Source organism: Enoplosus armatus, chromosome 6, assembly GCF_043641665.1.
Source record: "Enoplosus armatus isolate fEnoArm2 chromosome 6, fEnoArm2.hap1, whole genome shotgun sequence".
NCBI classification, from domain to species: Eukaryota; Metazoa; Chordata; class Actinopteri; order Centrarchiformes; family Enoplosidae; genus Enoplosus; species Enoplosus armatus.
This window is the reverse complement of record NC_092185.1, coordinates 14,008,998-14,033,675: the sequence shown is the minus strand read 5'-3', so window position 1 is coordinate 14,033,675 and position 24,678 is coordinate 14,008,998. Positions and strand designations below refer to the sequence as shown.

The 24,678-nt window shown below is 40.7% G+C and overlaps 2 protein-coding genes across 2 annotated transcripts; both read left to right on the top strand.

Annotated features, from left to right (window-relative positions):
• Nucleotides 1–990: 990 nt before the first annotated feature.
• On the top strand, nt 991–16,230 carry LOC139286419 (FYVE, RhoGEF and PH domain-containing protein 6-like). The gene is made up of 21 exons (XM_070907203.1): nt 991–1,119; nt 2,235–4,227; nt 6,434–6,578; nt 6,917–6,984; nt 7,512–7,542; nt 9,903–10,048; nt 11,140–11,296; nt 11,497–11,584; nt 12,113–12,163; nt 12,276–12,334; nt 12,425–12,496; nt 12,970–13,038; nt 13,498–13,581; nt 13,697–13,776; nt 13,929–14,031; nt 14,124–14,270; nt 14,547–14,652; nt 14,768–14,862; nt 14,946–15,074; nt 15,174–15,313; nt 15,396–16,230. The coding sequence occupies exons 1-21, from the start codon at nt 1,107–1,109 to the stop codon at nt 15,430–15,432; spliced, it is 3,813 nt and encodes a 1,270-aa protein (XP_070763304.1). The 5' UTR covers nt 991–1,106; the 3' UTR covers nt 15,433–16,230.
• Nucleotides 16,231–18,528: 2,298 nt separating this feature from the next.
• nr2c1 (nuclear receptor subfamily 2, group C, member 1) lies at nt 18,529–23,500 on the top strand. Its single transcript, XM_070907308.1, has 13 exons — nt 18,529–18,600; nt 18,740–18,973; nt 19,130–19,208; nt 19,308–19,487; nt 19,580–19,730; nt 20,155–20,251; nt 20,559–20,743; nt 21,119–21,272; nt 21,406–21,527; nt 21,712–21,854; nt 22,048–22,185; nt 22,333–22,438; nt 22,591–23,500. The coding sequence occupies exons 1-13, from the start codon at nt 18,529–18,531 to the stop codon at nt 22,760–22,762; spliced, it is 1,833 nt and encodes a 610-aa protein (XP_070763409.1). The 3' UTR covers nt 22,763–23,500.
• The last annotated feature ends 1,178 nt before the right edge of the window (nt 23,501–24,678 follow it).

The following is a 24,678-nucleotide window of genomic DNA, read 5'->3' as shown; positions in this document are numbered from 1 at the left end:
TGTAGTCATTAGAAAAAAAACAATGTCTCCAAATTATTTCAACTGTGGGTTAAGACTTCAGGTTAATGTGCAATCAAACTGCAAACGCCTAATTTGCTTACTGTGCAGGTTGCCACCACTTATGAGACTAATCTGTAACTGAAATGCAAAATGTCTTTCAACTTTTAGCAGTAATGAGGACACTGTAAACTCCTCAAGGCATCAAGGCTAAAGATAATCAGTAACGTCTGAATTCTCTCTGAATAATGGGCTTTTCATTTTATTTAAACATCCATGGGAAATATCTGTATTTGTTTTGTTTTTTCCAGTAAGTATGAGATTTAATAAAAACACCAAACTATCCAGTTTTGTGTTTTCTTTTCATCACCCTGCCTTCCTGTTTGTCAGGGCGGTTTCCTGTAAGACTGATTAATCAACCTGGTGACAAAGTCACAGCATGATGAAAGCGCAGATAGAATATGTTTTTTTGAGTTTTACTTCCTCAACTAAATATATCAAATATAGCTGACAAAGTATCAGCTGGCTCCCACTCATATTTCTAGTTTCTTAGTCAGTGGCGTTAATAATAGAAATGACGATGATGTATGTGGAAAGATATGTGTGTGTGGCACTGGAAAATTCCTCTATAATGATGAGCAACCATAAAGTCTAAATGCAATTGGGTATAAATGTTGATCTGATGAGTAGTTTGTATTTTACATAACAATAACCTGCCATCGAAGTACTCAGGAGTTTCTCTGAAACACTTCAGAGTCAGTTAATGTTACACTGACTTCTACTTCACAGTTACCAACCTTTTGTTTTGATTGATTCCGGCAGTCTGTGGCTCCTGAGGACCCCTTGTGGACTGTTTACGGAAACAGAAAAGGAGGCTCACTGGTTGGCCACACATCGCTGGCAGACAGCCAGTGCGGCTCCAGTGAGAATAAACTGTGCGGCGCAGGATCACATGTGCTGCTCGGACAAAAGCGGACATAATGACGACTTTTGATGATTGATAGATATTAATTTATATTCAGTTGACTTCTTGCAATGTATCCGGACTCCCGAGATGGTCTGCACGGATCTACAAGGATTGACTAAACAGACTCGAAGTGAGTGACGCGATGATGAACTCAGGTAAGTGACTGGAGACTCGCGACTTGTTGATTTTTCTGGTCAAAGATTTATTAGTGACTACGCCGTCACTTCTGACCAAACAACTTACAAATCAAGAACTTATATCACGATAGAACCGTGTATTTATTTATTTCTTTGGGACAATACAGATAAACATAGAACAACGGATGTAGTGAACATACTGAAGGGCGTCCAGCTGAAGCTATTTCTCTGGTTATGCTTTTAAATGTACAGGTTAAAACAGTTAAACAAATACATGTATTAAGTGAATCAAGATAAAAACAACAGAACAGATAAAACAGACTGTCTGCAGGAGTGTACTTGTGTGTATGGATTGTACAGGTAAGTGAGTGGCTCATCACTTGAATGTTTAGAAATGCATCATAATATTTGGGACATCCTGGTGGAATATGTCCTGCCATTTAACTTGTGTGTTATATACAGCATATCTCACTCATTCCCCTGTCTGTCAGTCAGTGATTGTGCCCAGAATCCCCAAATGAAAATCCATTAGGGTGTTTCTGTAGACTTGTAGAGTGTCAAACTGTGGCTTGCTGAATAAGGAAATATGTGATTTGCTGAAAACAACATCCCTTCCTGTCAGCACGCTACTGTTTTGATTTTAGGACTCTTTAGTTCTGCCAGATGTACCAGTTTGCGTGACTCTTTTCCAGTCTCTGCGCCCCCTCCTCCATTTCTCTCCCACTCTTCGTCCCCCATCTGCTCCTCCTCCTCTGCCTGTTGACATGGGCCATTAGCTGGATTACTGTGCTGTTCTGTGGAGTGGCAAATAAACGCCATGTGATACTTGAACCCCCGCAGACGGGGTTTAGCACTTTACAGCAGTTTTACACTAAGCTGTCACTGGGTTAGGATCAGTGCTATAGAGTTAAAGAGTGGACTGTCATTAGAGCAACATCTGTCCGACTGCTGAAAATGCATCAGACACACCATCTGGATATTCAGTGTATTATTTTTTCATTGTGTCAGATTAGATCCATAATCTTTTTGCTGTGTTTCAGATTTGAAGCTGCTTTCTAGCTTGTACAAGAGGCTCTGATTCAGAGGAGATAACTTTAATCTCAAGTGCACATCTTTTGTTTTTCTCTCCTCAGGCATGCACAAGCCACCTGTGGCCCCAAAACCAAAGCTGGCCCTGCCCCAGAGGCCGGGGCTGTCTCCCCCTAGAAGAGATGGCCTCTCGCTCCCATCTCCTGGCACACCGAGGAGGGTCAAACCACTTCTGGCCCCCAAACCCTGCCTCTCCAAACTCACCACTGCTGTGGAATCCAAACCACTCACTTCAAAGAGCCTGCACCTAACATCTGTATCAGAAACCCCACAGAGTGAAGGTCTTCTTAACTCCCAAAATGGAATACAGCAAGAGAACAAAAAGCCAGATTGGGATTATATTATTCCAATTTGTCTGTGTAGCCATGAACACTGCATGTGCATCAGGAACACATCAGTAAACAAACTGGAGAAAGACTTGAAAACATTGCACAAGTGTGAAACTGAAGAAAACAGAAGGCTTCTCCCTACATCTCGAGGTACTGTGGATAACAGCAAAGAGAAAACAGACAATGCCAAGCGCCAAGTGAAGAACACTGCTTCCACCAATGCCCACCTCACAAGCCATAAACCTCTTCAGGAAACATTCACTTTGTACAAAAATCTCAACACAGACATCAGTACCATGACTGGTAGGCTAACCTTTCCTCACAGAACATGGAGCGATGAGGCAAATGGTAACGTAATAACACCTCCAAGTGAACCTGGGCGAGGACCAGAGGAAGATGCTCTTGGCTCAGAGCAAATATCTTGTGTGCCCCAATCCAAACCAGTCCCAGCAGCCCCTAGGAAGCCCATCCCTGTCCCTGTACCGCGGAAGCCCAGGATGGCCGTGCTGGCCCGTCAGGAAAAGGTGGAGGAGGAGAAGGAAGAGATCGTAAGCCAGGAAGGGAGGGAAGTGAACGTCAAAGAGGTGAAGGGCAGCTCATCACTGTCTGTCAGTGTACCTGTTGGACACAAGCAGACCATTTTTCTGTCTGCAACAAGAGCCTGCACTGTGCCAGCCCCTCCGCCCAGGAAAAAGCCTTTTCTATCTACACCTGACAAAGCACCAACCTCTGCTCCTCAGACACTCCCAAAGGATGTGGAGGAGGAAGACCTGGGTTGGGACAGCAGCAGCCACGAGATGGAGGTATCTGTTGACAAGGAGGATGAAGAGGTGGAGAAGGAGAAGGAAGGAACGCACGATCAGGAGGCAGTCTACAGTTCGTCCAATCAACCGGAGCTCAGCCAGCCTCCTGCCATCACTGTGGCCGCAGATGATGGGGTAGTCAAGGTAGCTCAGAAGAAGCCCCAGAGACACAGCAGCCCGATGGCATGGATGCAGAAGGAGGAATCCTCTGAGGAGAAAGGAGAGGGGAAATTAGGAGATGAGAAAAGGCCGACCCCTCCTATACAAGATTGTGCTTTGAAGGAAAGAGTAAGGAGGGAGCTGCATTTGCCTCCTAACAATAAAACAACCAGAAACTTCTTAACAGCTGGAACCATTAAGACTTCTTGGTCCAGCCGGAGTAAACAGAGAGCCAAGTCGTTCTCTGGAGCTGACGTCATTCGCTCTGAAGGACAGAAGAGGAACTCTTTCCGGAAACTGCTGGACTTGAAGCTCTCGGTGAAGATGCTTCCTAAGCTGATAGTGAAAGGAGGCCAGAGCCCAGACCACGCTGCGAATGATAATGAACAAAGTGTGGACAGGGACCAAGACGGATGTCAGAACTTCCACGAGCATCTCAGGGCTGAACGTAAATTCTCCTGCCCGCTGATTGGAGTAGAGCAAAGTGTGGACGGAGATGAGTTTTCTACGGGAACAGAACAAGATTTTTACTATGAGAACATCCCTCACTATGAGGAGATACCAGACTACATGAATGTGCATGTGGGAAGGGCAGTGACATCCCCTGGGGCCTCCGTCTCGCAGCCTACAGACAGGCAAAGCTCGATGTATAATGATGAGGGCATTTATGAGGAGCAGGAGCCATATATGTCCTTTGAGAGAAACACTGGACACCAAGAGAGCCAGACACCTACAGAATATGAGAGGTAGATTATGATGGCTTTCATTTCTGTCTCTGTCTTGTGTCTCTCAGTATCTCACATCCTGATCTTACCTGTTAATATATTGTACATTAGGTGATTGCTCTTGTTTTCTTAAAGGACACCTCAGGCACCATAAAATGCATCTGATTGCAGAGAGTGATTCTGTATCATTTGTAAAAAAAAAAAAAAAAAAAAAAAAAAAGGGAAGATCACAGAGAAGCACGTCACACTGTGTCTTTTGTTGCAGGTTCCTGTCAGGGGAGTTTGACCAGTATGGTGGCATGGGTGCTTGCACAGCATAGTTGATGGATTGTGGGTTGATCTCATAATTTTAGATTGCACAAATGTTTTTAAATACGTTGTTATCAAAGGCAACATTAACACTAGACAACTGTTGGCCTAGAAGGCAAGTGTGTGTGTGTATTTAGTTCAAAATTCCTTCTGTGTGTCTTAGTGTTTGTTACCAGTGCATTGCAGCTTAGCAGTTTCTTTTGATTTGAGGCTAAGAGGGCACTTAAACTTCAAGTGTTTCAATTCTTCAACAGTCAATTCATCCAAAAGTACAAAAGACAAATGTAAGAGCCATATCAAGAATTGATAAGATGTTTAGTGACTTAGTAGCAAAAATGTTGAAATGCTCCTTTAGTTATGCTACTTATTGTGTACCTCTCAGTTAGAGTTAATCAGTCAGCGGAGCGAGACAGTTTTGTGACCTCTGTGCCGAGTTGAGCACAAACAGAGTGAATCTTGTAACTTTATTTGTTCTGAGAGAGAAGATTGCCGCTACAACACATTTTCTCAGTAATATCTAGTTGTATCTAGCCACGCAGATTGTTTTTGTTTGACTCAGGTTTTTCCTAATTTCCAATACAATGGAGGTGAATTCCATTTGTGTTGCTCAAATAAATGAAAAATTATACTTAAAAAGCAGTGTGTCTTCCAGACACCAGGTTCTTGTTATCTGAGTAACCCACAGAGCCCACTGTCAACAATTTTAATTGTAAGTCAAGGAAACAGACTCTATAAAACAGTGAGGTTTGTGAATAAAGCAGAGTCACAGAGACATTAGTTCTGAAACAAGGCACTGCTTGTACTTTCTTAATCTGATTTTAAAATGTAGATATATAGAATAGCTCTCAGGAAGGTGAGAAAATATGTTTTTGGTGAACCAATCCTTTAAAAGTTTTCTAGACCAGCTGGCTTAGACAATTAGCTTAATTAAACTTTTGGTATGTTTATATTCTTGGTAGTAATGTTTGTAGTTATCCTTTTATGGCATGAACTCATATGTTGTGTTATGAATGACCAATGAGCAGAAGTCAGTTGGAAAAATAGGATTACAGTTTGTGTAACTGTACACTCGGCCTTCGTACAGCTTAGTGTGTCGCCCCTCTTTAAATCAAACTGAAAAATCCCCAAAATCACGTGTTAAAAGCACGTTGAGCAGCTCAGAAACGGAGACCAGTTCAATGCAACAGCTATTGTAAACATGCCACAGTGTGTAGGACACAGTTTTGGGCTTGCTGCTTTGCCTTGGCCTATTTCTTTTTCTGTGGTTTTCATTCAGGGAGGTGCCGTTGTTTCACATGTAGTGCTCCCTCTGGGAATTATGGCATTTTAGATATGTAGTTTATCTTTCATACAGTTCCCTTTTTAGCTGTTCACATGCAGTCAGTTTAGAGCTGCAAGGTTAGATTAACAAAGTGTATGATGAGTAGTTTGTGTCTAATTTGGCTGTTCTTCTGTTTAGTTGGGCACGGCAGCATTTAGCCAAACTACTGCTCTGTGACCCGAGGCAGGCAGCTGGACCCAAGGCTAGTGTTATGTGACAGTGTTGATGATTAAACACATGATTAAATGTGTTTTTCCGGTTGTGTCAAGTGCTCCCAGTGTGTTCTTTTTTTATGACTCTTACTTGGTCAGAGCAGGAAATGTTCGAAAACTGCTGGACTCTTTTCATTCAAAACCTCATCTCTTTCCTCCTCTTCTTCTATAAATAACATCATCACTTTCTTGTACTTTTCATACCAATCATGCGGCATGTGAATGACTAAAGGTGTGTCATCGTGTGCTGCATTCACAGCTGCAGGCATTCATCAAAGAATGCCTGCAGCTGCTTCTGTGTGTCCAAAACACCTGAACAGTGTGTTCATGCTCTGGCATCCGCCTCTGTTCCCCTCTGACCCTGACATCCTGCCCCTTTTGACAGAAGCTCTGTCGATGAGGAGGTGGCACCCTTGGATGATGGCCCCTCGGATGATAACATCTTGGCCAACACCTCAGATGAGGAGTACGTGGACGATAGCAGCTCCATCTCAAGTAAAGGAGACCCAGAGCAGCCAGAGGAGAGTACGGTGAGACGAGGACACTGTTAGACTTTAGTCCCCGGAAGTGCTCAGAAATACTTCCTGGAATCATCTCACAGGGTTTGTTCAAGCTTTCAGAGATAACGTTTATTTTGGTCATGTGGGGAAGAACTTTTCTTCCTTTTGGCACTTAATCTCTTTTTTTATTGACCTCATCAGCTCCATGTTTTAGCCAATAGAAATTGTACCTGTGTATATTATGATGCACAGCATGTATCTGCTGTCAGTAGTTTTGTCCTGAACCTTGTTTGAGCAAACATGACCTACACAGTGATTTATTATAGTGCATTGTAATTCCAAGTCTGTGTTTTTGCACCTTTTGTTAGACGCAGAGTGGACAGAAGAAGAGCAAGATTCACCACATCGCCACAGAAATTATGAGCTCTGAGAGTGTGTAAGAGTCTTCATTTGTTCCGTCAAATTATGAAAACACATATTTTCTGTCTAGAGGTGTTTAACCATGGACATCGTTGTGATTTTTATTTAACCACGTTTTGAGATATCTGTCTCTGAGATTTCTGCCTCCACCCCAGTACATCTCAGTTGAAAGGAATGTGGAGCTCACAACATTGAAAAATAACATTCAACAGCAGCATCTCATTCTAGAAACGGTGTTCCCATTACTCTGGGTAATAAAAGTAAGTTTCACTGGGACTATTTCCCCAGTACAAAATGGAAACTCACAGCAAGGATATGTAACACAAAGGATTTTTTTTATGCAGTGAACACCACAGACAAAATACCGTTCAACTACATTGTAATAGGCGGAGACTGATATCTCAAAACAAATAAAACCAAAATGATCAGCATAGTTACCATTAGAGGTAACTATGGGTTTGGGTGAAGTGACTCTTTACTTACTCTATAACTATACTCGTCCATGATAACCTCTTTAACATGTCTAATGCTTTGTTTTATCAGGTTTGTAGATGTCCTGAAGTTGCTTCATGTTGTAAGTACCCTCACATATCACCCTTTGCTTCACACAAAAACAAGCTCCATGTTTGCTGTGATGGCAGCAGAAGCTGGTGTTATTCTGTGTATGTTTTATCTAGTGCTAGTCTACTGTCTGAGCCCACATTCTCCATATGTGTCTGATTATGCTAGCCACTGGGGCACACCCCATGCAGGATAAGACTGTGTGGAGACCCAACTCCTCTCAGTCTCGCCCGTACGGCTCACATTCCTCATGGTTTTCCCCGGACTTTCATTAGTAGTGTGATCTGACGGTAATGCTACACATGTTGTGTTGTTGTCTCCTCGTGGTGTTTTGAGAAATTGAATCTCTAACATATCGAAGCCACCAAAATAATATGATCATCTGGTTTCTTTGCTGTACATATTCCCCCCTCGTTTTTGAGAAACGTCAGAAACACATCCTAGTGTACCACAAGTACTTGTATTGTCAGACCCATCAAACTGACTTTTTATCATCATATTATAATCTTAAAAGTGAAACTATATACTTTTGGAGTCAGTGTATTTGATATAAAGTGTACTGTAAATGAATAGATAAAGGAGCACAATCCCACGTAAAAGTTATGAACATCTCGGCTCTCTCAGACAAAACTACAGTTCATGAAAAACAACTTTCAATTTGATCACAACTATAAATACAACCTCAATGGTGGGTCAAGGACAGTTAAAAAATGGGACATATGACAATATACTGAATATCAAACACAGGAAAGCTGCAAGAGGAACAGGAGTCACAAGTTGAAAGTAACCAACAGGGATATAATTGGACTTATATAATACTGTTAAAGGCGGGCGTATGCTCAAAAAGAACTAGTTCAAATGACGTGCTGTCTGACCACCTCTGAAGGCAAATGTGTTTATAGTTGTTCCAAATGGCCAAACTCGAAGGCAGGGAAAAGCCGGCCGTCATAGAGAGGGCAGAGATGTAAAAAAACGTTGATGATAGGATGACATGTTGTACAAACTAGTTCTTTTCAAGTGTACTCCCCGCTTTAACAGACAATTTTGGCATCAGAAATGTTTGGGGGGACTTTATTCGACAATCTTACAAGCTCTTTGGTTGGAGTGTACTGATGCCTTAACTGTCATGGGATCCTATGTGAAGCTGTGTTTGCAGTGCTGAAGCTCAAATCCTTTACTTGAAGTTCTTTTTCATGAACTGTTATTTTTCTGCTTTTTTATTTTCATAAAAAAAGGATGATTACATGAGCAGATGTTTTGAGAGACAAAGGTCATGAAACAAGATTGTAGTAGGACTGAGTCGTAAACAATGACTCCTCACTGCAGAGCACAGACAGGAAGTGCTTGGGTCTCTGAAGACCGTAGAGGAATCCAGTAATGAGGAACAGTCACATCAAGTTCAAAAGAATGTTGAGGTGACTTCTCCATCTCTACTGGGCTCTCAGCCAGCTTTTTACGAAGTGATGGATGATAACATGCCAGTTGTTGTGTGTTTTTATCTGAGTTATCAGTTCAGCCATATTTCTAGCAATGCTTGTGCTATGCTCTGTTTACTATTTCTGTCAGGTGAAACCCTATTGTCTCATAAATGTCAACTTCCCAGAAACAGAAAGAGAAGACAGCTTTGATTTTTTTTGTTTAGTTTTCAAAGTTCAAAGAATATTCTTAACCCATAGAAGATGTATGTATGTACGTAATGTTTTTAAGTGAAAACATGAAAACCAACCAAACTGGAGTCTACAGCTTCTTGTTAGCCCTGTTGCTAATTGTGCGTGTTCAGTGTTATTTTTCCTTATCTCATAAAACATCCATATTTTTCTTAATTCCCTTCCAAATCCGCGTCCACATGACACTCCTCCTTCAGTGTCAGCTGTTAGTGGGAAGATATCACACATGTTAACCACAGGAGCTCTCGACTGGGCGCTCAGTCTGTAAGCAGTTTTATTTGCCATGTGTCCTCATAAACCACCAAAAAAAACTCCACATCATCAGAAACAGCACCCTCAGGCTCTCTGCTCAGCTTTTTTAGTCCTGATTCACTGTATACTGGAAATGTAAGTTCATGTGTCAGCAGTATTTCTCTTTCTTTGTCTTTTATATGTAATATTCCTATAGGTATATATCAAATTTGTAGTACTGTTTTTTGGACTGTGTTTTACAGAGCAGACAATTTTTTTTGTCAATTTCTTGGACTTCATTGAGATTTTTTTATTGTATCAGACTGCACTGCATTCTCAAAAAAATTTAAAGAGAACCAGTTCAACAAAAAGCTTTTTAACAGCCACCACATTTGACACACTCTGGGTTTTCCCCCGTGTGCCTGAGTTCCTGTATTAGGCCACCTGACTCTTTGACCTACTATCTGACCTACAGGACTTCCGTGATGCGGTCTCCAAAGCGTCTCGTCAGAAGCCTGTGATTGAGGAGCGGCTTCTCAACCAGATCCTGTACTACCTCCCACAGCTCTACGAACTCAACCAAGACCTGCTCCGAGAGCTGAAGGAGAGAGTGGCCAAATGGTACAACAAAATAATTTGTGTGTGATCACTGCCACTGACTCAAAGAGCAATTATGCACCTTTCTATGGCCAAATGTATGTAGGAACCCCTGTCACTTCATTTTAGTCTAGGGCTGTTTTCCTTGGTCTTGGCTAGATGCCTTTGTTCCATGTAAAGAAGCTGATGAGAAATCTTAATTCACAGCATACAGTGATATTTCAGACAACAGTGTGCTTCCAACCCTGTAGCAACCGTAAGGCGCTTTCCTGTTCCAACGTGACAAAGTGAGGTCCATAAAGAAATAGTTTTTTGAGTTTGGAGTGGAAGAACTCTGACCTCAACCCTGTCCAACACTTTTGGGATGAACTGAACCAAAAGCTGAAAGCCAGGCCCTCTCGCCCCACGTTAGTGCCCAACTTCACTAATGCTCTTGTAGCTTAATGGATGAAAGTCTTGGCAGCCAGGTTCCAATATCTTGTGTAAAGTCTTTGTAGAAGGGTGGAGGCACCATGTGTATACATACTTTGTTTGGGTGTCCACATACTTTTGGCCCTGTAGTATGTACCTGATAAAAACCACATCTATTTTTCCAGAAGCATATGATAAATAAACTTAACCTTCGTTACTGCACACGTTACATTTTGATACACTTTAATCACTTAGTTCACCATATTAATTTATATTGTAAGCTAAGCTATACAGTACACTATGGTCAGAGTATGATGTGAACCCAGAGAGAGAGAAGTTGAGTGTTTTATTGTCTTCCTGTGTTGGTATAGATTAATGACGTTTGATTATTTTATAATTATTATTATTTTAAGAGAACCCACAGCCCAGAGCTCACTACCGTCCCCTGTAAAACAATAGGCTGGTAGGAACTCTGAGGAAAGGGAACATGAATAAGCAACTTAAATGTTACACATGACTAATAATAGTTAAAGAGCTGTAAATGAAATAATAACTATTGGAGTAATAATAATAAAAAAACCCTACTTCAATAATAATGTGGAATTAATCCTACTGAAATATATAATTTAGCACAGGTTATTGTACAGCTTATTTACACATGAGGTGTCACAGTTTTAACTCATTCTACGTCATTCTGTGTAAAGGGATGAGAACGCCCAGCTAGCAGACATTTTCCTGAAGAAAGGGCCCTATCTGAAGATGTACTCCACATACATCCGCGAGTTTGACAAGAATGTGACTCTACTGGAAGAGCAGAGTAAGAAGAACCCACCATTCAGCGCCGTGGTTCGGGAATTTGAGGTAACGAGGCTTGTTTGACCTGTTTTCTCTGTCTGCGGGGGCGTGTCTTTTGGGTCAACAAGGTTTCATTGTTTATGCATGTGTAGAGGATGTGTTTGTGAGTTTGTGTTTTGGGTAGGTGAGGTTTCATTATTTATGCATGTGTAGAGGACATGTTTGTGAGCTTGTTCCCGAAAATTGTGTCATTTATTTTGTTCTAGGCCAGCCCACGCTGTGCCAACTTGGCCCTGAAGCATTATCTACTGAAGCCTGTTCAGAGGATTCCTCAGTATCAGCTGTTGCTCACAGGTACATCTGCAAAAGAGTCATCATTCACAGCGTTCATATTCAGGTTACTTTCTTGACACATTATCTGTAAGACAAAGTCAAGCTTTATTTATATGGGCTCCTAGCTGTTGTATGTTTGACCAGCCTGTGATGTCTCATTATAGGCATCATGCTGCCCTCTGGTGTCCAGAGAAACAAAAATAGTTTGGAATTTCTGTCTTGCCTCTTCAATCCTGATATAATAAGATTTTTGAAGTGCAGCCCAAATCAGATTTGGTGACATAACATGAGCTTTAACATGAGTGAGCTTAGTGTTTCATGGGTCTAATGGATCAGGGTTGATCCCTCAGCACCAAAATGTGAAGAATGTTCCTCGCGTCACTGTTGTATAATTGTATTATGTAAGCACCTGCAGACCTTTTTATCCAGGATTTTTGTTTCTGATTACGTTCCAGGAATTTACTTCACAACATTGAGCACTTGTAACTTGGTGTACAAAGTAGTAGACTCTTAAAGTGTGGACTTTAAATGTCTGTGATTGTGTTTCAGACTATCTAAAAAACCTGTCTGAAGACTCAGACGATTATAAGGACACACAAGGTAAACTAACAGCCTTTTTACGTCTGTATACTGTTCACTGACCTGATGATGTCAGTGGAATGGAAACATTGTCTGTCATGTATGTAATATACACCTTTTCACACCCACTCAGCTGCCCTTGCAATAGTGAAAGAGGTGGCCAATCATGCCAACGACATCATGAAACAAGGGGTGAGAGCCGACAAGAAAACAGGCAAACAGACATTTTCTGTTAACATGTTGATAAAATGCGGTTGCTGATTATGTTTTTTTCCCTCTCAGGATAACTTCCAGAAGCTGATCCAGGTGCAGTGCAGTCTGAACGGCCACCATGAGATAGTCCAACCTGGACGGGTAAGGCCATAAAGAATTTGCTCAGAGTTGTTTTCTTAAAGTGTATTGCTCTTTTAAATATAAAACATTTGTAAATGTACTCACATTAGATTTTCTTAAAATAAGACTTAATTTACATTTATTACCAAAGCCAATGTCAGAGTTCAGGCTTGAGCTTGAAAGTAGCAGTTGACAAAACAATCTCTTCTCAAAACTCACCTCAATTTCACCATTTAAGATTATGAATTTATGAATTAATGACAGTTATGTATTGAATCCAAAAATGGAATAAGTATAAAAATGAACAGGAAATCGCATTAGAAGAACATTTTTATCACGCAAATGTTTATTTTAACCTTAGGAAGCTAGTGCTTCATTTTAAGATCAACATTTTCAAGTTCAAGAGGCAGAAAATAGCCATCATACTCATTAATTTAAACAAGCAAAACAACAAACATAACATAATGTTTTCTGATGACATTTTTGTGCTCCAGATCTTCCTGAAAGAGGGCATCCTGAAGAAGCTGTCCAGGAAGGTCATGCAGCCCAGAATGTTCTTCCTGGTACAGTAACACCTTCTTTTCCTTCTCTTATTTAATTTTCATGTAACATAATCATGGTAACACTACAATGACTGTAATCTGCCTAAGACAATCTACTGCACACTCTCCTACCTTCAGTTAGTCCAAAATGAGTTCTGCGAAGATGAACTCTGACTTCCTTTTTTGGTTAAGGCTTTCTTTACTAAGATGGGCATTATATAGTCATACATTCTTGTATGTAACCGAACTGCTGTGCTCTTATACTGCTGTAAAGATCCTAAGAAAGTTATAGATCAGAGACTCTTTGACTGTCTTGAGATCAAGACTCAAAGGCGATCAAATCCTTTGATGAGTCAACCTCAAACTTTAAGGAAATCAGTTTGTTTTGACCTGTATATTCTTAAACTCACCCTGAGCTCCTCTGTAGAGTATTCGAAATGATAGAAAGTAAATTATGTTTCTTTGTCATTTCTCCTTTAGTTTAACGACACATTGCTGTACACCACCCCTGTTCAGTCAGGCCAGTACAAGCTCAACAACATGTTGTCTCTGGCTGGAATGAAGGTGAGAAACTTCCCTCCTTATTTCCTTGCACTCTTCATCTTTTCACACATATACATGTAATATCACAAGATATGTTATATGCTGCCATCACTGCTCACAATGAAAATAATTACAGGTTAGCAAACCAAGCCAAGAAGCCAATCAGAATGAGCTGAACATTGAGAGTGTGGAGCGCTCCTTCATTCTCTCAGCGAGGTAATGACCAGAAACAAAAGATATCTCTTGGTAATTTAAGAACATGTGTTGTTTTGTAAGTCATTTAATAACAGTCCTCCTGTGTTTTTCCTTGTAGTGCATATGTCTGTGAATGTGTTGGTGTGTAATCACACTTTGTTTTCTCTCTGCAGTTCGGCCACAGAGCGAGATGAATGGCTTGAGGCCATTTCCACAGCGATCAGAGACTACACCAGGAAGAAGATCAGTTTCATATCTGGCAAGCCTCTAGAAGAGGTACGATAACTTAATCATACATTTCCTGTTTGCAGTGTTTAAAGTGTATGTATGAGCCATGAGAGTTAACTCCTGTTTTTTTTAATATTCAGATAGAGTTGAGGGATTGTGGTGATGGTGCTCCTTTGGGATCCAAAGCCCCTATATGGATCCCTGACCCACGGACCACCATGTGTATGATCTGCACCTGTGAATTCACCCTAACATGGAGGCGACACCACTGCCGTGCATGCGGAAAGGTATGGTGGGAAAAAAGTGGTCAGATTTGGAATTTGGAAAAGTTTCTCCCTTCAAAAACAAATGTAGTTTCAGAAATATTAAATATATAATATATAAACATGAGCGCTGCAAAGTAAGATGTACGTGTACATGAAATCAGAGTAGCTGAAAAACTAAACATAACTATAAAAAAACTATAACATAATTAAAAATATGACAGCAGAGCACATTGAAAACAATAGCAGTTGTAAAATGAGGAGAAAAATAACCAATTTTATGCTTTATCATCCCATCAGGTGGTGTGCCAGTCTTGTTCCTCCAACAAACACTGTCTTGAATATCTAAAGAACCAGTTAGCACGAGTGTGTGACCAGTGTTTTCTTGTTCTTCAGCAGCAGAAAAGTAAGTCTGGCTTCCTTCCAACATTGTTTGCAATCTGATCCAAACACATCCTCATATCTTTTTGTTTCCTAAGGCTGTATTAAACAACTGCATGTTCCACATTTCTGTTCTTCAGGTGAACAAGCCCTATCAGCAGCTGTATCCCCTGGAAGCAGAGCTACTTTTGCCTTCTCCAGGAAGCACAAGAAGATACCTGCGGCCCTCAAAGAGGTGATTGATGCTTTGACCCGATCAAGATGCACTGTTGGTGATAATGACCTGATATCTCATCAGATGGGTTTTACTTGTTTCAGGTGTCAGCAAACACAGACAACTCCTCCATGAGTGGGTATCTGCAGAGGTCAAAGGTCAATAAGAAGCAGGGGAAGAGGCTGTGGTTCGTCATCAAAGACAAGGTCCTGTACACGTATGCTGCAAGTGAGGTGAGATCTCCTACTTACATCAAGGAAAGCCCCGTGTCATGTTAAAATTGAACTGATTTCATGTCCATCTAACATCGGCCTTTGTTTGTCTTCATGCAGGATGTTGCAGCCTTAGAGAGTCAGCCCCTGTTAGGGTTTATGTTGAAAGTTGATTCATCACAGAAGTTACAGTTTAAGCTTTACCACAAAAATACGCTTTACTACATTTTTAAAGCTGAGGACATCCAAACGGCACAGAGGTACAGTATAACGAGGGGCGCCACTTATTGTTGCATATTGCGACAGCAATAATAATACTAATTATAATTTTTTTTTTAACAGATGGATCGACTCATTCAAAGAAGCCACAGTGCTGTAATATCATTTGACAGTGTGTGTAGCTGTTCAACATACTTTTATTTTACCTCAGTGCTCTCTGAATTGTGCAAAAAGCATCTGGAGACACCATATTGCATTGAAATAAAATCCAAATATATTATTTTATTGCTTTTATCCGACATAGTGTAATTACCTTTTACATTGTTTTGAAAGCACTCCTGTGGAGATGGGAATTACCCATATTATGTTTGTATGTTACCATGATTTGTTTCTACCAGAATTTATGCAGTTTTAGTTATAACTTAAGAATCATCTCACAAACTTCTGTAGCTATTTTAGACTTTTACGCTTTGATTTTTTTATTGAATTTTCTAGTTACCTGCTTGGATCTCCGTACAGATTTGTACATAAAAAGCCATTGTCAATAGATGTTTAATGAATACTGTCATTAACATTTAATAACATTTTGATCCACATAATCTTTAGAGGTCAGGCAAATCATAGGTGTTTCTTGTTGTTTGGGAATAATTATTTCACACTTGTGAAGCTGGCTGTAGAACACAAAATGTGCACTCTTTATGCTTGTGTAATAAACTTTCACCTGACATTATTAAACCTTTCTGTAACTTTGAGTCTAACCTAGAGTTTTCATGGTGTACCAGGGGAATATTCACTGTTTGGACATAACTGTACCATAATGTGTATTGCACTTAACTAAAATGGCTGTACATACACACATTTCCTCTGTAAATATAGAGGATTGTTAATGAAATGTAATGAAGTTTCCATGAATCTCACTTTAAATTCTGTCACTATAATAAATGTTTGTTTTACTGTGCTTTTTGTAATGGTCATCTGTAGAGGGAACAAACAATTTGGCTTCAAATGGTGTGCAAGCAATGTGTTTTCATAGACAGCAAATGGGGAAATAAATTACATAAATACTTATTGTACTGTACAGAATAGCTGTTTGAGTAGATCATCCATTTCAACTTTAAAAATGTACAATTGTACAACTGTGGAGCCTCGAGTAGCCAGTGAAGAGCCATTGGTTGATTTGGGATTGTTCATTATATCATCCGTTTTAAAAAGCTGAAGCCTGCATTATGTCGTCTCTGAATTCACAATGTTACATCCAATGATGTAGCATATACTCTCTAAAAAGTAACCATTATTCTGAGAAAAGCAAAGAAGTCAGATGTTGAGATACTGCACTGATTGCTACAGATATGTCACTACTCCTATAACAATAAAAGAAGACAAGTGGGGAGAATTACAAATTACTCAAATTACATTGTGACAGGACAGCACTCACTCCAGGGCAGGCTATGGACCGCGGCTACCTAACTGCGCATGTGCAAAACGCGTTTATTGATGGGAAAAAAGGTCACGAACTCTGACCCGCCCACCAACTGCAGCAAACAGTTAAAATATTAATTTATTGAAGACTACATTATCTGATCAAACAGCTTCTTGGCAGGTAAGAAATGTCTACTAACGTGGACGCATGAGGGGTTCATGAAGGAGACACGAGGGGCCAGTAACACAGGAAGGGAGGGAGTGTTCAGTAGGTCTACAGCGGGGAAGCAGCCATTAGCTACTAGCTAGCAAACAGCTAACCTAGCTCGTTAGCACTGTCGCCAGGAGCTCAGCGCATACTAATTGAATTTGGTAAGTATGTTACAATGTCGCTATGTGTATGCGTATGCATATTTGGTTCTTTAACTAACATTATGTGTTAACGTATAGCTAGTAGTAACAATTCGGCAACAGTAGTATCAACAGACATGCTAGTTAGCCAGTGCTTAGCCGCGTCAGCTAACCGTGTTACTGTTAGCTGATGTTAGCTGCTGTGCTAGCGTTGCTAACTAGTCTCCGTAAACTAACCAACTACATCATTGATTTGAAGTTTGAATGTGACAATGGCGTGTAGTAGCGTTGAATCGTCAGCTCTTTAGTTAAATTTCCGACTGATATGGAAGTCCAGTGCAAAAATGAATGCGAATGTTGTCCAGTTGTCAAAACAGAAGTCCCGCCGTTTAACTCTGCGATTCGGCATCATGGGCCTTGAACCCTAGCATGCTTTAACCCTTCAATGTTGACCTTTCACCCACAGGAAAAGAAATACCTTTATCTTCCGTATCGATTTTAAATAGCTGGCTGTCAAGTGCTTGTTTGTGTTACTACTACAGCGTTTCCGCTCATTTGTTGTCACTTCATAGTGATTTTAAGCTGTAATTTACCACCAATAGTACAGTTTCGAGCTAGCGCCGGCTAACGCTAGATTGGTTAGCACAGGCCACACACTGACATTAGTTAGTGACACGCAGTATAATAAAACAGATGTTTGTATTTTACCTGCTGGTTCACTAAAGATAATTTCAAGCTAATTTTGATTTGATTAGCGCTTAACATCGTTTAGCAATATCGATCAAGTTTTGGTCAAAACTATCTGCTAGCTAAAGGGAGAGGTAAACGACTAAACGGAAGGGCTACGAGTACTTGTACCGTTAAGTGTTTACAAGACTTATACGCTCTTAGTGGTCATCTTAATAACAGCTCTGAGCTATGATACAGCGTATCAAATTGGAAATGATTTTAGTCCGGACTCCGTGTCTCTCCACACACATCACTATATATATAAAATGCTGTTTATATATGAGGTAAAAGTTTTATGAAATGTTTAATGAGATCTTAATTCAACACATAACTAAGTTTTGAGTCAATCCCACATACCGCCTGGCTTCTGTAAACACCTAGTTCACCTCATGTACATGTGTATCAAAAGCACTATTTACTCCTGTTGAACTTTGCTAAAAACTACAGTGCACAGCTTTTTTAGAAAATGACTTCTATATATATATATTTGTGACCTTTTTGTCTTTTATAAATTCAGCATGAAAGAATGGGCTTGGGGCTAAGTGCCACAAAAGTTGGAAGTATTATACATGGGATTTGATGACAGTAAGAAAGTTATAGAATAAAGTCAGCCTTATCCTTCAAGTTATTCCCCTCACCTGACCGAAAGTTTGCTTTAATAAGACATAAAGTAAAACAGATACTCTCTCTGCAGGTGCACATGCCTCATGGGGCACTGATGTGAACAGCAGTGGAAGAAGGTGCGTGCAGTATCAGAATGGATGGACAGACTCAAAGAATTCAACTTGTGTCAGCAGACAGCAGCATGGCATTAGGACACAGAATCCAGGTGATGTGACAGTCTTTCACATAATCGTGGAAAGATTTTTTTGTGTTTTTTTTGTTTTTGTTTCATATTAGTTTAGTTTCTCCCACGCTTAGTCTTCATATACAGTCAGCACTTCCTTGATTTCTTTTATTTCTTCTAGATTGTAACTGATCAGCAGACAGGCCAGAAGATCCAAATCGTCACAGCACTTGAGCCATCTTCCCCCGCAAAGCAGCAGTTTATCCTAGCAAATGCTGACTATTCCCCTGGTGGGAAGGTGATCCTGGCCAAGCAGGAAGGCTCACCCAACAAGGTCATCCTCACTACTCCAGACGGCTCTGGGGTTAACCAGCTGTTGTTTGCTTCCCCTGAACTGGCTGGGCAGCAGATTCAGGTATCGCCAGAGGATATTAGAGACTTCTTTTAGTCTGTTTTGATAAACAAGTTACTGAAAGGTCTTATGACTGAAGCATGAACATGTTTGGTCAGTCTAAACTTTTGCAGTGTTTGCTGTATTAAATTACTCCATTGTCTTGGGTTTGTTTGTCAGTTTGTGACTGAAGGGTCAGACCAGTCTATTGTGAAGCCAGTTGTGGAGTACTGCGTTGTCTGTGGGGATAAGGCCTCAGGTAGGAATTAAGTTTCATTTGCTTTTACATTATTATCTTTTAGTAACACACATGAGCAAACATTCGCCAACCTGACCCTTTTTCTCTTTCCTCTCTCAGGGCGTCATTACGGTGCTGTCAGCTGTGAAGGCTGTAAGGGTTTCTTCAAACGCAGCATTAGAAAGAACCTAGTCTACACATGCAGGGGCTCCGGAGAGTGTGCCATCAACAAGCTCCACCGAAACCGCTGCCAGTACTGTCGACTGCAGCGCTGCATGGCTCTGGGCATGAAACAGGATTGTAAGAGACTGTCATTTTCTATATATACAGTTGTGAATATGTTATTCAGGACTCGCATAAAAGATGTCTGATGCCTTTTGTTTTGTTTTCAGCTGTGCAGTGTGAGAGGAAGCCTGTTGAAGTGACCACCAGAGAGAAATCTGTCAATTGTGCAGCCTCAACTGAGAAGATCTATATCCGCAAGAACCTGTGTAGCCCTCTGGCTGCCACACCCACTTTTGTATCAGACAAGGAAACTGCTAGGTACAGCCACATGGCAAAACATAATACACTAATTTACCAGTTTATCAGATACACCTGTACAGTCTAATACAGCCCAATAAATAGCCGTGCTACAAACGATATCTTTGTGTAATATATATGTTATATTTCAAATAACTCTATTAGAATGTAGTAACACATCTCAATATACTATAGTCCAATACAACACCATCACTAACTACAGCCTCAAAAATGACCATAGAGCTAAATTAGCACCTCTCTGACACATTGTCTTTATCTGACCATTATAAGCTTAAGAAAGATGAAATTTGTTGTATTGAATTGAATTAAATTAGGTTGTGCACGTCTAGATAATAAACTGATAAGAGTTTGAGTAATGACTTTATTGTATTGCATGGTTTTGTATTACAAAATGCAATGTGACATGTTAAATCTCTAACTTCAGGTCTACAAGTTTGCTTGAGTCAAGCATGTTGCTCAACATCCAACAACCCTTCTCCAAGCTGGAAAACACCATCTTGATTCCAGCATCCCCCGACAAGGTAACATGCAGTCAAATGACAGGACATTAAATAACAGTCTGACATGTCATTCCTACCTAGCCATTAAAACCTAAATAAAGCCCCTGAGAATAAATCAGATTGATAAAATATAATTAAGAAAGGAGTAATTGCTTGTATATTGTCTAAACATCTGTGTGACGTGGACCATCCTGTGCTTGTTATTCTGTTGGAGGTACTTCAGCAATAAGCACAAGTGTTTTGCTAACAGGAGACAGGGCCATACAAACAAATTCAAACTTCTGTGTTTATGAATCATGCTTGATAATGACCGTTACTCGTTCAGCAGGATGACCCAGCTCAAGGTGACCTCGGCACACTGGCAAATGTAGTGACGTCCCTCGCCCACCTTAACAAGGCCAGGGAGGCAAGTGACGGCGGCAATGATCTGATGGGAGTTGAAACGCTTAGCAACGGGGACAGCTCGATGACAGACATCCAAGGAGAAGAGCAAACCGCAAGTGATATCACTCGGTGAGGGAGATGACATAAAGATTCAAGAGGGTTTGATACTGAGCGGTAGTTTATTCTGAATAGTTTGGTATGTATACTAGAGATCTAGAGGAGCACTAGAATGAAACCCAGGGACTGTTTGTTTCTGTTTGTCACAAAGCTGTAATAGAATTTCCTGTAGGGCCATGTGGTTTCTGACTCAGCTCTTAAGGACTTAATTAGATTTCACCCATAGTGAATAAAAAATGCACCATATGTCGGGTGCGCTGTAGAGCTTTGAGTTGTATCTTATATATCCTGTTTCTGTGTAAGATACAATGTATTAGTAACAAAATCAAAACATGTGGATCTTTTAATGCTAAAACCTTTTTGTGTTCATATTTTGCACATCATTAGAGCTTTTGACACCCTGGCTAAAGTCCTGCACCCTGGTGATGGCTCAGCAGGAGAGTCCTTGGAGGCCACAATGCAGCTAATGTCAGGGGACCAGTCAGGTCCTGTGGTGGAGTTGGAGGGACCTATACTCTCTGACAGCCATATCCCTTTCAAGGTAAACGCACAGCCACTGACCTTGACCCTCAGGATGAAGACCAAAACCTCTGTTTAACTGAGTTACACATTTTTACAAATGTTTCTGATAAACACTCTGATGTGTTCTCTTTCCGCTCAATTTGCTCCTACAGCTTATGATGCCTTTGCCTGTGCCAGAGTACCTCAATGTCAACTACATCTGTGAGTCAGCTTCCCGGCTACTTTTTCTCTCTATGCACTGGGCACGCTCTATTCCTGCCTTTCAAACCCTTGGGTAAGCCTTTTGTCACAAGATTTTTCATTGTTTCCTAAATACACCTTTTATAAATAGTGGTATTAGACTGTCATTACATGTCATGTCATGTATAAAATGAATCAATGTTAAGTGAGGTTTCCCGTATGTGGCCCCACAGTCCTCTGTAGTATAATTTAAATTAATCTTATTTTACTTTTTGCAGCGGTCAAGACAATGACATTAACTTGATGAAAGCCTGCTGGAACGAACTGTTTGCCCTGGGTCTGGCACAGTGCTCCAACGTTATGAATGTTGGTACTATCTTAAGTGCCATTATCAACCATCTGCAGACCAGCTTACAGGAAGGTAGGAGGGGTCTGCTCTTGGTTGCCTGCAAGGTTTAACACTTCAGAAGTCCAAGTGATGTTTTTCGGGGGGGGGGGGCAATTATACCTGCAGATCATGTCTATTTTTGTGGCACAATTTGCTTAAAACTATGCTGTTCCTCGGCTTTGTACATCCTTCACCTCCTCTTCTAAACTTTTTTTGTCTCCTACAGAGAAGTTGTCCCCAGAGCGAGTAAAGCTAGTAATGGAGCACATCTGGAGGATGCAGGAGTTCTGTAACAGCATGATCAAATTGTCACCAGACTCTTATGAATATGCCTACCTCAAAGCCATCGTTCTCTTCAGTCCTGGTGCGTAGACAACTGGACGATTACATTTTCACGTTCTTGTCTTCCTGTTAGGGCAGAACCCTTAGAGGAAAAAATCCTGAACACAAGTTTAACAGATGGCTAAATGTGTGTCGATTCATGTGTGACTGTGTTTTTTTTTTTTACCAGATCATCCAGGCATTGATAATACCCCACAGATAGAGCGATTTCAAGAGAAGGCCTACATGGAGCTGCAGGATTACGTAACCAGAACCTACCCAGAAGACTCCTATCGGTCAGTAGGCCTCTGTACTACATAATGCCAGCTCATTGACAGAAAGGCGATGATGTACTAATACAGCAAGACAGATTTGTGATGATACCTTTGTGTACTTGCAACAGTACACGTTTAAACAGTATGTCTCCTTTCCCCCTCATTGCTGTCAGGTTATCCAAGCTGTTGCTGCGTCTTCCTGCCCTCAGGCTGATAAGTGCAGCTGTCACTGAGGAGCTGTTCTTCGCTGGGCTCATTGGCAACGTGCAGATCGACAGCATCATCCCATACATCCTCAAAATGGAGTCCACTGATTATAATAGCCAGGCTGTCTCTGGGGTCTGACACACTGTGCCATTTGGAATTGCAACATTGGACTGTGAAAACTCGACAGCCAACCAATCAGAGTGCTCCGCAGAACGATCACTAAGTGGTCACAACATACTGTATTTATGACACAGCATCCTATGGGAATTCTGTTTTCACTCTTACCTTGCTCGTGCTTCGGACTCCTCAGTAACCAGTCAGTGCAGCACATCTCACAAAGAGGACAAATAAAATTAACTCCAGTGGCAAGAGAGTCTGCCAATATCTGCCCATTCAGGAATGAACCTTTAAAACCTGCATAGTAGATTGCGCTTTTTATTGTACATAGTATTTTATGCTTCATCGCCTCCAGGCCTTTCCTTTTTCTGCAGATCTTGTTTGTACTTTGAAGGAATCCTGATGCTTTTGTTTTTCACTGCTTTCCGACATGGTCGTGCTTTTTTTTATTTTCTAATAATTATGAGGAAAAATAACTTGTCAATGTGAATTGATTTGTGAGATGTTGTTATCGCTAAAGGTTATAACCTTTTATTTCTTATTTGTTTGCCAATCCAAAGGATCGGCCAGCATCACTTGTCAAATATGTACACATCATGTGGATCTGAAGTAATTGTGTATATAGATTTGTGTATAGAACGCACCAAGAAGGCTACGATGGGCAGCACTTGGTAATTCATGGATTCCATCTTTTGGACAATTTAATGTGGATGGAAAATGATGGTCAAGTCATTTGAAAATAAAAACACCTTTCAATCATGTTTCTCTATTATTTACACAGGTGAGCTTTCATTTGATTGTCTTATCAGTATGAATAGGTGGAGCTGATTCCTAATGTTAACCTCTGCAGATTCTACACTGTATGTAATGTTTGTATTGGAAGTATTTTGGAAAGCAGCTGTTGATTACCAATTAGCCTGAAATATGTTGTGTAGCAGTGCTCCATTTTTGTATCTGCTCTGGTTAACTGTCCTCTTAATTAAAAAGGCAGTAGTCTTTTTTTTTTTGTCATGCATGTCATTGCAAAGACTAAATACAAATACAGAAACAATAACAGTGATAACAACAGAAGAAAACAGAAAACAACCTATATAAATGATGTGCCAGTAATCAGTATGTTAAGCATTCAGAGAGACATCTATGCAGTATTCAAAATATTAAAAGGGATATACATTCCTTAGTTGACAAGTACAGCAAGTACAACATTTGTCCTTCAAAGTCCCCTGTAAGAGAGAGTAGTGAATCTCTAAAGTTTGTTGACCAGGTTCAAGTAACGTGGTACCAGCAAAACTGACCCCATGCACACAAACACTTGATTTTGGGTCGAGCTGGAGTTTTTGAAACATCTTGTCTATTGCCTCATCAAATGCACTAATCCACAGTTGGACTGTGGCTCATATGTGTTTATCAGCCCTATTTGGGGCTGTCTACAAGCAGGTTTACTGAGTAAAGCCTCCAATAGCTCTTTGTATATGTTCCACACTTGATGAGTCTTTGAGTTTAAAAAACGTACAAAGAAAACAGTAACCCTGCTTTAACTTAGCCCCGTTTCCATAAACACAGCAGATTGTTTACATGTGCCTTCTGAATTAATAATGCAAAATGTGTATCCTACCCCAGTGACTTATTGTTGCGTTTCGTGTCAAGTGGCGAGAAGGTGGAAGATGTTGCAGTGTGCTATCCAAGGGACTAGACTTTCAGAGTGTGTTATTAGCCAATCAATTTTTCATTAGGGCTCTGCGGATGTGGGTGAACAGAGGACAGCGCCTGTGAGCTTTCCTTTGCTGTAGTTACCCAGTGAATGTGTCCAGCTAATTAAAGGCACTGATAGGACCATTAAAACTTGATGACCAGATGAACGATATTGTCTGCTGCTGTTTTTAGAAGTCCATTGTCCAGTGTATCCAGCAGCTTCTTTATGGGATTCTCCACAGCCC